The 14,155-nt window shown below is 48.4% G+C and overlaps 1 protein-coding gene across 1 annotated transcript; it reads right to left on the reverse strand.

Annotated features, from left to right (window-relative positions):
• Positions 1-5,436: 5,436 nt before the first annotated feature.
• Positions 5,437-13,944, reverse strand: setd3 (SET domain containing 3, actin histidine methyltransferase). Its single transcript, XM_076027755.1, has 12 exons — positions 13,819-13,944; positions 13,295-13,387; positions 12,825-12,973; positions 12,174-12,246; positions 10,637-10,893; positions 10,162-10,220; positions 9,349-9,463; positions 9,083-9,157; positions 8,332-8,498; positions 7,948-8,033; positions 7,505-7,665; positions 5,437-6,528 (listed from the first exon to the last, which is right to left on the reverse strand). The coding sequence occupies exons 1-12, from the start codon at positions 13,919-13,921 to the stop codon at positions 6,076-6,078; spliced, it is 1,791 nt and encodes a 596-aa protein (XP_075883870.1). The 5' UTR covers positions 13,922-13,944; the 3' UTR covers positions 5,437-6,075.
• Positions 13,945-14,155: the final 211 nt, after the last annotated feature.

A 14,155-nucleotide genomic window follows, 5' to 3' on the forward strand; every position in this document is an offset into this window, starting at 1 on the left:
CTTTATTTCATTTTTCTTCTTAATCTGTATCTTCATGGGGGAACATCTGCTGCACTGTTTGGTTAATCTGGAGCTACACACACACTCACACACACACACACACACACACACACACACACACACACACACACACACACACACACACACACACACAATTAAAAGGACATGATTCTCTTTTCGCATGTTTGCGTCCAACTCGTCCTTTTTTGTCTTGTGGAAAAACACAACTCCCACTTTCACTCTCTCATTCTTTCATTGAATTTCACTCTTTCCTCCTGAAAGAGTGAAATTCAATGTAAATCAGTGAGTGGGAGTTTGGCTGGTTTCACTCGTTTATTGCTCGAGTTGTTTTTTCTTTAGACAAACATGAAATTAAAGCTGCCGAAACCTCGTCATCACAATAATTCTGACTGATTTCAAAGAAAAAGGGAGGAGGTGGAGTGGGGGAGGGGGAGCAGGAGGTGGAGATGTCATTGGCTTGGAGTTCAGGCGCACCTGGAAGTGAGCAAGCGCTTCACACCAGGACGGCGATGCAACAGTGCCCTCTATTGGTCACTTCCTGAACGTCATGTCCACCGCCTCACTGGGAGTTTGGTCTTTGCGCGGCTGTTTCCTCTGACACACACAAACCTGTGTGTGTCAGAGGAAACACACACACACACACACACACACACACACACACACACACACACACACACACACACGCGTGTGTGTGTGTGTGTGTGCGTGTGCGTGTGCGTGTGCGTGTGCGTGTGTATACGTTTATATACACACACATCCTAAACTGCAGGGGATGTTTGGTGGCACCACAGCCGTCTCGTGATGTGCGCGTTAGTTAGTAACCCGGATAAACGGAGGAGCGCGAGGAGGAGGAGGAGGAGGAGGAGCGCAAACAAAAGAAACGAAGTGAGGGAATGCGCGGCCCCGGGACGCGCGCACACGCACGCAAAAAAAGCTGGCTGGCATCTGATTAGAAAAAAAAAAAAAAGCGTCGAGCGCTGCCAAAAAGCTTTGTGTATTCAACACACACACACACACACACACGCACACACACACGCACACACACACACACACACACACGCGCGCGCGCGCGCGCGCGCACACCTCAACTTGGCACCGACCTGCTGCGCCACTATTTACTTTGCGCAGTTTTTTTTTTTTGTTCCTTTTCTTCCTTCAGCGCTTCTTTGTTTCCGCTGCTTTATTGCGGCTCTTCGCTCTTTAACCTCCATCGTTAAATCATTAAATCATTAAATCATTAAATCAATGTCCTTTGGTCGAGTAAGAGCAAATACCCAGCAGCGACTCAATCACACGCATGAAGCTTCTAATAAAGAGAAACATCTCATTCGTTTAAAAAAAAAAGAAAGAAAGAAAAAGAAAAGAAAGTGAAGTTGAAAGTGAAATTCAAGGTGAAAAATCATCATCAAGTCAAATATTACACACTGGACCTTTCAATGCTCTTCCTAGATTAAACAACACTGGCTTTATAGGCTCTGTCAGACTAACACACACACACACACACACACACACACACACACACACACACACACACACACACACACACACACACACACTTCATGCACTCCATTGACATGAGTAGAACTGCTGATGGTTGTTTGACTTATCACCTTTAAACAACAACCAGTTGCTGCTTGTGTCAACACTGGAATATGAATGCCTGTCAGTTACGCTGTGAATTCCACCTGGTTCAACTGCAGAGGGGGCGGCTGAGATGGGCTGAGGAACCTGTGAGCTGCTTATTAATAAAACGTGTGCGGATCTCCGAGTTCATCAGAGTGGTTCTATCAACTGTCCTCTACTGCCACCCGGTGGTCACATTAGACGTAACCGGTCTACTGACTGCCCTCGTCTCCCATTCTTTGTTGCGTTTAAAGCTGCTCCAGGTAACTTTTCCACCATAAAATGATGATTCCAACCTCAGTAAAGCGGGAGATAACTGAGGAGGACTGGAGGCGGTCTTACAGACTACTGTTACAAATACATAAGATTGTAAAATGAGGGAATGGAAGCCAATAAGAAACCTCGATGAAAGACCAAGTAATAAAACAGTTGAACGTTTGCTACGGCGTTATTGTCAATGTCTGTTTTGCATTTCATGTCTGTGTTTTTCCTGAACGCATACGAGCGCTCCAGCGAGGCCACTGTTTGCATTTTTCCACATCAGTAAACTGGCGCTGCAGCGTGGTGACTTCGTCACTTGGTCACTTCCACCCACAGTCACCTCCAGCTGCTTTGACGGTAGAGTTGTTAGATGAACTCCTGGCCTGACGCGTTGACAGTGTGCTTTCCACCACTGCATCTCGTGCTGCACTGTCACAGGACGGTCGTCTCATTTCGCTGAGCTTCGGCCTGAATAAAGAGTTACACTGGTTTAGAATAAGAACACAACTCAACTAACTTGTTGGCAATGGTGGCCGTCTTCCTCTGTGGCTGTGGAGTCATGATGATTAATGTGTTGCTGCTTCATATTTCTGACTTCAGTTTTGCCAATTCTAAGGTTGTGCAGCAGCAGCAGCAGCAGCTGGACTGTCTGTCTGTCATCAACAATGTTTTTGACTGATGGGCACTCACATGATATCTTATTGTAGATAAAAAATTTGATAAAGACAATGAAACAATAATTTCAATTTGAATTTCTTCTCTTTTCTTCACCCCTCCTCCCACTTTGAGCACCACTGGTCCAGGTCACTGGAGGTAAGCTCAGTGAGGAACTCATCGCCCTAAATGGCTTCACAGCCAACTCATTATTCCTCCATCCCTCCTTAACTTTCACCTCCGTCCTCCACTCCTCCACTGCCTCCTCGGAGATGTGGCCTGACAGTCGGCCTACAGGGCAGGAGAGCCCAGCGTGCCAACAGTCATCACGTCTTTCACTCTCATACACACACACAGCCAGTCTGACCACCTGCGCTAAGCGGGGCCGTAGCCAGTGGATGGGTGGAGGTGGTCAGAGGGAGCAGCAGCAGCAGCAGCAGCAGCGATGGAGACACTGAGTCGGCGAGCCGAGGTGACAGGTCTGGAGGATTCTGGGTCAGGGAGCGGGCCTGTGATGAAGATGAGGTGAGACTGGAGACACTGGGCCTCTTCACCGCTCGCTGGTCACTTACACCGTTGTGGCAGTGATTGGTTGTGGTTGTGTGTTGGTCGGCTTCGATCTGAACTCATTTTGTCATGTCTCTCTCTGTGTGTCCGCTCGCTGGAGCAGCCTGACAGGCCAGTGACCACAGAGACGGAGGTGGAGGTGGTGAAGGTGTTGGGGGAGGTGGAGGCGGAGGTGGGGCCCACTTATCTCAGGGGATCGTGTTTGGACAGGAGGATCAAATATTTTTTGGCATGTGACCCTTTTCATTTCAACTCAGGGAAGCAACTGCCAATACGGAGCACAGTGGGAGCCCCTCATTGTTCTTCTAATTGTTGTTGTAGCTGCAGTGTGATCATCCACTGGTGTGGAACTCTCTCCACTTGCAAGGGTCGCGGGCTGCTTCAAGCTCCCGGCTTTACTTGAAAAACAAGGAACGCTAATAATTTCTGTGTCAAAATATTCCAGACACATTTTTTGTAAAAATGCCACGACAACCTGCATGTGGTGACAGTGCACTGCAGATGAAGATGACTTTGGAAAAGCCTTTGACAGCCTGGATAGGGAAGTGCTTTGGAAGCTCTCGGTCATTAAGGCTTAACCCTCGAAGATCACCAACCCAATAAAAACCATGTTTCAGGACTTCAAAACTGGCCGACTGTCAGACAACAGGAGTGCAACAGGGATGTCTTCTTTCTCCTTTGATTTTCCTCATTGCCACTGATTGGACTGTGAGGAGAACCACTGGAAGCCAACAGACAGGAATCCAGTGGACCTGGTTGACCCAGCTCAAGGACCAAGACTTCACAGATGACCTCACATGCGTCTCTTTTCTCTTTTCAAGTATCAAGTGATTTGTGCCACTATTGTTATTGAAGTACAAAATTGGACCTTGAAATGACCACGATGGACTAAAGTCAAGTTAGGTTTACTGGAGTGTATTAACGATTGTCTATCAACAACTTATGGATTGATCAAATTAACAAGCGTGTGTCAAATTCCCATATTGTATAACTTCATGTTTTAATCTCAAAATGCGACTTCAGTTTAAAGGTGACCTCTCTGCAAAAACACCATCAAAATAAAAGCAGAAATGAAAGTATACAACAATAGAAGTTGTACATTTGTTGAAAAGTGCTGAAGCTCCAGAGAAGAACTGACACGAGAAATGTCATCCAAAGTAAGCCCAACATGTTACCAAGAGACTCCAGTCTCAGTTTAGACAGGTTGAAAATCACAGAGAGCTGCAGTGACAGCAAGCAGATTTTCTCTGGCACCAAAACGATGTCTCAATGTAATTACACTGCGGATGGGGAAAAAAAACATCAAGGGAGGGAAAACACAAAATAAGTCCAATCGATACCTCCTCTGGTGGACTCAGTACCATCAAAATACCAGAAGGCACCAACAGGACAAAAAGCAAAAGAAACAGATTTCCAAGGAAGGAAAATCACTCGAAACAGATTTCATTTTCCTTCTTCCTCTGTGGTGATCACGCCTGCGACACTCAGACGTGGCTGCTTCACAGTGTTTAAGAGAATTCAACTGGAAGAGGTCAGCAGCTGGGGTCTTCTGGAGATGGTGAAAACCAGTGTTTTTATTCATTCCAAGTTTCGAAGTAAACAACAAGCTGCACCTTCCTGAACCACCACCAGGAGGAGGAGGACATGAACGGTTCATCTCAGTACTTATGGAGAAACAGGCTTGTCATAATAAGCTCCATCAGTTGCTGGTATCACCGTCCTGTGATACCAGCAAACACCACACTGGACTAGGTCACTCATGGCTGTCAATGGTCTATGAGTGTGTTAACGAATGGTCTTTGGGAGTTGGACACAATATCGGTGTTTCCTGGGTGGTGCAATGATAGAAATATAAATGTGATATAATTACACAGCCACGACTCGAAGAAACAAACTGAAAAGTGCAAAGATTCCAGTAACGTGTAGAAAGTTGAGAAACATTCGCTGTCAGGGGGATTCATCTTGATACTACTGAAGTCATCAACGTCTTGATGGCTCCACTGAAATGATTGGAACCAAAGTTTTCAAATTGAAAATTTAGTTCATGTTTTGTGTCCCACATTTTTTTTCTCTCTCTCGCAAAAACAGGAGACTTTTTTTTTTCTCTTAGGACAGTTTGAAAGAGGCGGTCCTTCGTCCCGGTGTGAGACCTCAGTCTTCTGAATATGGCTTTGGTGCAGGAACTACCAGTGATTCAAAGTCCTCCTCCTCACCAGCAACCAATCACAAACAATCATCATGGCTCGACTCTCAGTCAGGACTGTTGCAACAGCACAATACAGAAGAAGGATCAATGATGATGATTGCCAATCAAACTAAAATCTTTAATAGCAAAATGCTCTGACACTTTGGACTCACAACAAAACTGTAAAAATATACAAGTGCTCTCATAAGCCAATGAGAATGTTGTCCTTCAGTTAATTCTTTTTTTTGTTTGTTTGTTTGTTTGTTTTTTTCTTGGCCAGAAGAAAAGGAGCAAAAAAAAATTCAGAGAGACTCTGAGCGGAACAACCACAAAAAGCTTCTATTATACGATTGTCAACACAAATCATACTGAACGTATATGGAGACAAAGTGCGATAAGGAACCATTCAATTGTCCAGAAACGACAGCTTGGTTGGGCGGAAAACTTTTTTTTCAGTCGTACTCAATTTGCCGTCGCTGCCACTAAACCGTGTGTGAATCCTCCGCTCGGAACTTTAAAACCCTCATTTTAATGGGATTCTTTGCTTCAGGCGTGACCGCTGATTTTTCGAACCAGTACAGCAAATTCAGAAGAAAACAAACCAACGCAAGCCATGCTACACAAACGCACAATGAAACCGAAATGTCGTTTCCTCTAATTTTCCGAAATGTCTTTAAATAGACACAAAAAAGAAAAAGCTTGAGTTGTGGCGATGAAGGTTTTACTCTTTTCCACTGCTCTCTTTTCAACTGGCACTTGGAAGTTCAACCGACCGCCAGAGCCGGAGTTGCACCGTCGCCTTCGCCGACCTCAGTCTTTCTCGACGTTTTGTGAGCGTCCTCCTGCGCCGCCTGTCCATCGGCCTCTATGTCCGTCCCGTAAAGAGCCTCCTGCTCCTCCTCCTCCTGCTTCTCCTCTTCCTCCCCAGCCAGGATGGCACTGCTCTTCTCCAGCTGGAGGTCTTGGCCTTCCTCCATCTCCTCCAGCTTGCGTAGGATGATGGGAATCTTTGCGTCCGTGTTCTCCAGCAGAGCCAGGTCGCTCTCCTCGTAGCGGGGCAACGCGGCGCCCTCCTCCAGCTTCTTCTCAAAGTGCAGACGTTTGGTCCGTCCGCTGGCCGAAGCCTTCTCCAGGATCTGCTTCTCGGCCAGACGCAGCTGGATGACCACGCGCGAGTTGGGAGCCAAGTCCTGCTTTTCCAGGACGGAGCAGTCCTCCTGCGAAAAGCCCCCCAAGAGCAGATTTTATATTATTCTAATAGGCAAGAAAAGAGCAAACCAGCAAACAACTGAAGATGACAACAGAACTCGCCACACAATGACCAAAATATCTCCAGCTGGAGAGGAGGTCCAGATGCTTGCTCAACCTCAGATCATGGAGGCACAAAGCCTTTTTGGTACCATCTGGTCTATGTGGCGGGCAGTAGGTCAGACTGGTTTCTGGCTAAAGCAGATGACCGTCCTCCAGAGTCTGGTTCTGTTCTACCTTATCGCACCTCTGGAGGGATCAACTGCCTTCAGCGATATAGCAAAGAGATCTACTGGTGATCTACAGCTTGACTCTCAATGTTGGTCTTGATCAAAAGGAGGAGGTCTGGAATACAAGCTGCTCCACAGGGTCGCTGGGCTCTCCCTTGGAGACATGGTGAGAAGTTCAGTCATCCGCGAGGAGCTCAGGGTGAGACTGCTGCTTCTTCTCCATATTGAAGAAAATGGACAGATGTACTTCATTGATCCCACATTGGGAAACTATGTCATGAAGAGGAACCAGCTGAGGTGGTTCTGGCCTCTGGTAAGGGAACATCCTGCTAGGAGACCACCCTGGGGAGGTGTTTCAGGCACACCCAACTGGGAGGAGGCCAAGAGGCAGACCCAGGACATGGTGGAGAGACCAAGTACCTCTGGGCTGGCCTGACAATGACCTGTGGTGACCTTGAAGCTGATGAGCTGCTAGAAACTGGCCTGGGCTTCCCTGCTAAGGACATGGTCCCTGCGACCCAGAGCCAGGATAAGTGGTTGATGACAAGGTACAGGGAAATGACGGGGCCCGCTTTAATGTTCACAACTCTGAATCTGCGGGTCTCCAACTGAATCTTCAGCCAATCGAGGAAGGAAAAAAAAATCCCAATGGTGCAGTTTCAAGTTTCCACAGGGTGAGAACATTTCAACCACACTGACACTTCAGCCAACTCACCTCTATTGTGGTCTTGTAGGTCTTGAGCAGCAGAGCCGTTCGCGTCTCCAGGAAAGTCCACAGCTTGATCTCGTTCTCCCAGCTGACGGGGAACTCACTGTTTCCCAGGGTGAAGATCTTATTGATAGCATTTTCTCCCAGCAGGTAGTCCTTCAGTTCCTCTGGCAAAATGAACAAACACACAATGATTGTGAAGTGTGCAAATGTTGGGTTGGTTGACATGCTGCTAATTAAATCTGGCTTGAGAAGATTCTGGTTTCAGACGAGCTCGGACTGCAGGGAGCTGAACTGGCTCCAAAAAAATTGACATTACGGAAAAATATAGCGAGACACACAGCTGACAGACGCCTCACAATCACACAATGATATGGCTGACGCTTACGCCAACAGTTCCATCACACCGCGTGCGACTGACGAGTTGGGAATAAAAGCCAGCGACTGACCTTCGGTCATGCAGAAGACTCTGAGGAAGGCCAGGAGCTGGGCGGAGATCGGAGGCTCGTTACAGTGCAGTGCAAACACACAGGAGCTGAGAGGGAAGGACAAGAGGACATGAACATCACTCTGGTTTTCAATCTGGCTGCTTTTCTACAGAGATAAAACCGCACTGCACTTTTCAATGCGACAAAATCCTGCCCCTTGCTGGAGCATCGTGGGTGGGGCCACACTGTGGTTTGCAGCTAGAGCACAATGTACCAGCAGTGCCGCATTGTTTGTTCGTGTGAGAATCATGCAACTCCATACAAGAGTGCTGCAGTAATTCATCTCAGCATTGCTCCAACACCTGCGTGTGGAGATGGTAGTAAAGGAAGAGCGGTCACACGCACGCAGGGATGCCGGCTCGGGCCAGAACTTCAGCCTTCATGGCGTAGAGACGTTCACTTTTACTGATGCCCAGCTTGATCTTCACTCGGTCGTGGGCGTTGTCCTCGTAGAAGAAGCCGTTGTGGATGACAAACTCAGCGTTGGACCTCGTGCCGTAGAAGATGTAGATCTGCAGGAGCACAACGTCACCATGAGGACCACAGCGTCACCATGAGGTCACCATGAGGACCACGTCGTCACCATGAGGTCACCATGAGGACCACGTCGTCACCATGAGGACCACAGCGTCACCATGAGGACCACAGCGTCACCATGAGGACCACAGCGTCAGGTTACACAATCTCAAATATTACAAAGGTTTGCAGAAAATGACTTTGACCCCCAAACTGCACCGTTTGGATTGACTCATAACATTGAGCTTGGACACCGAAATCACCCAAAGACTGTCGGTTGCTCTTTCCTAGTACCAGGTTGAAGTGTGACAACGGCAACTAGCAGCTGATTGGCAGCCGGCTGTGACGCCAGAGTGGATGCACACAGTCAGCAGTGACGCTGAAGCAGTGTGAAAAGGCACAAAATATAAGACTGTTGTATTTCCCTTCTCTCCCTCAACAGCTGGCAGTGCAGCCGTACAGAGGAGCCAACGCAGGACAGTCCTTGCTGGCCCGTGTCCCTCGCCTGGTTCTGTTCTTCTAGCCACAGAGACAGAGGCAGGGACAGAGCAGAGGGGGACGGAGGGCGAGTGTCTGCTACCTGTTCGCTCTCCTTGTAGTCCTGCAGAGCCACGCACTCACAGCGGTCGTCCTCCAGGTTGTAGCCGGTGGTGATCTGCAGTCAAACGAGAACTTTGTGACTTTGCCGTCATCACATCTGCACTGATGTCCGTGATGCCGGTGGCTTAAAGCCCAGCTGCACACTCGGCTCTGTTGCTGCGCCCCCAGCGATGGCTTGCTCCTCTTGACCCTTGACCTTTTGGGTCAGATTTTTTTTTTTTTTCCCAGTCATCACGGGAAACTCACCAGTCCATTCATGTGGTTGCACATGTCCCAGAGCGGGATGAGGGCCAGAGTGAGTCCACTGCCGTCCTCCAGGGGGATCTGGTTCTGCCGGGTCATCACCGAGGACACGGCCCACCTGGTACACACACACCAGTGGAGCAACACTCAATGCAAGCAACCACAGTCATTCACAGTGTTGAGAGCAGTGAAGTCTGGACCGCTCGGTCCAGTTTGGAAGGATTCACTTTTCTATTTGATTCTTTCAGAGCTCAGCCGGATCCATTTCCTCCAGTACCGACCAGGAATGATGCAGACTGACAGGATTCAAAGGGAAAAGCGTGCGAGTCGGTCGCCTTTTCGCTGCTTCACTCGCTGCTTGAACCTCTAGAGCTCCCCCTAGAGCTTCCCTAGGTGCATAGGTGGTGCTGCTGCCAACCCAAACCGTCCCAGAAGCATGAAACTGAAGCTGCTTTGTCAAAAAAAAAAAAAAATATGCAGCATTTCTATTTTTCTCCGCTTCACTCTTGGCAAGCGTGTCAATGGAAGCTGATGGAATCATTCAGGCAGAAAGTTTGTGATTGGAAAACACAGACGACCCGCTTGATTTTCATCTTAATATCCAGTCTGCTGCATCATTACTAGCATGTCTTTCTAAACACGTGCTCCATTTCACAGTGGCCTGCTGGCTTCAACACTGCTCAGCTCTCAGCTTCTTCTACCATCTCAAACTGGACAGAACCAAAATGCTCCGATACTTCAAATACCTGCGTCTTGTTCAGTACAAGCAGTTTTTTTTTAATGCAGTAACTGCCGGCGTGCCCTTAGGCAACTCACCTGTAGTCGTCAAAGGTGAAGCTGTCCTTGAGTGGAAGCTTGCTGGCAGCAGGATGGTTCTGGGGAGAAGAAGACAACAGGAAAAATGCAATTTTAGAAAGAAAGAAATGATTAATATTAACGTTAATATTCATAATAATCAACATGTAAAACGAATTATTTTTTTGTGTGTTTTTTTTAGTAGTTTAGCAAACTTCCCCAGGGTGCAGGGATGAGCATCCCAATCAGCGCTAAAAAAAAAAACAACCACGTTTATAACGACATAATTACAATATTGTCAAACTCCTGCTCAGAGCTGCCAACCATCTGATCCACCACGAACACACACTGACGCAGAGCTGACTGCTGTTGCTCCAGTGGTGACCAACCAAGCACCAGGCAGGTCAAGTGTTTGGAAAGAACATGTCACATGACCTTCTGTAGTTTAGTAGAATCTCATTACTGACGGTGTTCAAGCATCAAGCGTCCTGCCCACCTGGATCAGCTTGTAGAAGTAGGCATACTGGCGCGCCGTGTTCTTGTACTGGTTGAGGAAGTCGTGCACGGCCTGCGTGCCCAGCAGCAGCTCTACCTCCCCCTGCTGGTAGTAGAGGGGAGTGTGGTACTCCTGGGGCAGGCTGCGGATGTAGGGCAGCCAGAAGGAGGAGGGGGAGGCCCGCTCACACAGCAGGTGGAAGGCCAGCGTCACGTTGCCCATGGCCTGCAGGATCCGGTCCTGTTCGTACAGAGGCCCTGAGACACCAGAGGGAGACAGTTCCACACCGGTGAGACCAGGGAGGGCCAACTGGTAGGCTGGTGGAGCCGCGGTGGGGTGGAAAATGTGACAGAGGGGCCGGAGCAGCAGCAGAGGGATGGAGCGTTTTGGTGAGCCACCTCATAGGAGGCAAAAACACAGTTTGCAGTTTCATAGTTTGCCTAGAACCATCTAGAACCACCATCAGACACCTTGAACCTTCTAGAGCCCCCTAGAACCATCCTAGGACCACCTAAAACCATCTAGAACTACTCAGAACCACCACCAGACACCTAGAACAACCACATCGAACCATCTCGAACCCCCTAGAACCACCTAGAACACCCTATAACCACCCTAGGACCCCCTAGAACCACCCTTGAACCACTCAGAACTACCATCAGACACCTAGAACCATCTAGAACCCCCTAGATCCCATCCTAGAACCATCTAGAACCACCCTTGGACCACTCATAACTAGCATCAGACACCTAGAACCATCTAGAACCCATCCTAGGACCACCTAGAACCATCTAGAACCACCCTCGGACCACTCAGAACTAGCATCAGACACCTAGAACCATCTAGAATCTCCTCAAACCATCCTAGGACCACCTAGAACCATCTAGAACCCCCTCGAACCATCCTAGGACCATCTCGAACTACTCAGAACCACCGAGAACCACCACCAGACACCTAAAACAACCACATAGAACAATCTAGACCCACCCCTGGACCATCTAGACCAGGGGTGGGCCAACTCTGAAAAATGGATGAAATACAGCTATTTTATGACTGACTGTTAATATAATTTCTTCAAGTTTTAAGCTTTTTTTTTCCTTCTTTTTAGCTTAAACAGTCTTCAGACTAAAAAATAATTAAGAGCCAATACTGGTCAAGCAGTGGTTTTCATCAACAGACAATGAAAACAGTCGGTGTGTTCAGTTTGGGAAGTGAAGATTGATAAAATGAAATAAAAAAAACTAAAAAAAAACTATAACCAACTGCTTGTTAAAGCGATGATGTGACGCAACATTGATACAGGCAGGCAGGCAGGCAGGCAGACAGACAGACAGGCATTCAGTTGTGCAGTGGCCGGGCTCCCAAGGCTTTGCTGTGCTGCCTTTGAATCACTTCCACTGTCATCTGAAGCCTTTATTGTTGTGTTGTTGGCTCCTGTGCAGTGCGGGAGCAGCAGCAGCAGCAGCAGCAGCAGCAGCAGCAGCAGCAGCAGCAGCAGCAGCAGCAGCAGCGTTCTGGTGCAGTGATGAGTCCTCACCCAGGATGGAGCTCTGAGCCGACTGCACCGTCATCAACATCTTCCTGGGCACCCACAGGAAGAGCTCCTCCGCCTGCACCACAATTCAACACAACATTAGTGACACAACCGCATTCAGCCTCATTGCAGTCATGCTGGCATTCACACACTGGCTTTTTTTGTTCAATCAGATTTTTTTTTTTCCATTAAAAAAAAAAAAGAGTCAGTAAAACAGTCAGTAAAGTGCACGGGCTGATTTTCCCCATAATGCTTCGCACTGTTGACTGTTTGCAACATGACGCACATCATGAGGCCACACCCAGAAATACCTGCATGCAGGCAAACGTGGGCAAACTACGGCCCGGGGGCCATATGCAGCCCGCTTAGCTTTTGAACCCGGCCCTAAAGCCAAACTGGAAGAAATTATATCAACAGTCAGTCGGTCAGTCAGACAGTCAGACAGTCAGTCGGTCAGACAGTCAGTCAGACAGTCAGTCGGTCAGACAGTCAGTCGGTCATCAAGGCAGCTGGTGGCTCCAGGCCAGACATACTAGGCAAACTACAATACTGCAAACTATATTTTTCCTCCTACGAGGTGGCTCAGAAACACTCCATCCATCCATCCGTCCGTCCGTCCGTCCGTCCGTCCAGCCACACAGAGCATGAGCTCACCTTGATGTCTCTGGTGGCCTGCAGACCGAAGCCCTCCTTCCCAAAGTTCCCCACTGTGAATCCTTCACACGACGCCCCGTTGTCCTGAGCCCAGGACAGCAGCTGAGGGAAGTGATCCTCCCTGCTGCCCTCAAACACCACCGACACACCTGGGGGGAGAGAGAGAGAGCAGGAGAGAGAGAGAGAGAGGGAGAGAGAGAGAGAGAGGGGGGGGGGAGAGAGAGAGAGAGAGAGAGAGAGAGAGAGAGAGAGAGAGGGGTTGGGTTATGTTCCAGTCACTCTGGCTGGCTGCCACTAAAGTCCTTTAAAATATTGAAAATGTTAGAAATGTTTACTTTTTTCTCCTCGTTGGCACCACAGGGAGACCAACCACAAACGGGGCACGTCAACAAATACTTCACATTGCAACTCTTCAAATGGTGGATTCCACTTTTTGAGGAATCCACCTCTGCTGGTTTTTTCAGACTCACCTTTTTGTTTCTTGCGAATCTTCTCCACCAGGCCTCTGATCTGGACGTACTCCTCCCACTCCTTCCCAGCAGAGGGGGCTGCAGCGCTGCATTCTGAGGGGGGGGGGCGCATCAAGGAGAAAAAGAAAGTGAATGATGAAAGCATGAAGTGCTTTTAATGTGTCTGCCGTGTGGAGCAGTGAAGCTTTGAATACGCAGCCAAACCACCTGAACACGGAACAAAGCAACGCTTCGTATTATACGCATGCAAAACCCAGTTTCAACTAAAAATAACGTCAATAAAGATTGCATGCCTCGTTTTAATTTGCAGCCTTTGCTGCAGAGCATCCTGGGATTTGTAGTATTGGGGCTGCATGTGCAAATTTGGCCCAGAAAATAAATTCCACACCAATGTTCCTGATGATGAGCTGAGATGTGACAAAGCTCCTTGTATCACCCCCCAATCAGAGAGCACCACTCTCCACATGACTCTTCCATGGTGAGTGTGAGTGTGAGTGTGAGTGTGCGTGTGATGCTGCACTCACTCTGCAGCAGCTCGTTGATGAGGTTCATCATCTCTTTGGGCGACACGGCTGCCGCGGCTCCCGAGCCCGACTTCTGAATCTTCACCCGACTCTTCTTTCCCATGGTGCTGGACTGACCGGCTGCCGGGACGCAGTGTTAGCATTAGCATTAGCATTAGCACAATACACTTGTTTGTTCTCTTCTCGTAAGGAAAGCAAAGGGATATCAAACAGCAGCATTGTGCTGCTTCCTCTGGAGGACCCTCCCCTCCTCCAGCCAGCTGTTAACCTACTGTACAAGAGTGCCATTGTAACAGATAGTCGTCGGTAGCATCATTCAGACTCATCACTCATGATT

This window comes from Nelusetta ayraudi, unplaced genomic scaffold (assembly GCF_046127955.1).
Source record: "Nelusetta ayraudi isolate G7.1 ecotype Tasmania unplaced genomic scaffold, CSIRO-AGI_Nayr_v1 ptg000021l, whole genome shotgun sequence".
NCBI lineage: Eukaryota > Metazoa > Chordata > Actinopteri > Tetraodontiformes > Monacanthidae > Nelusetta > Nelusetta ayraudi.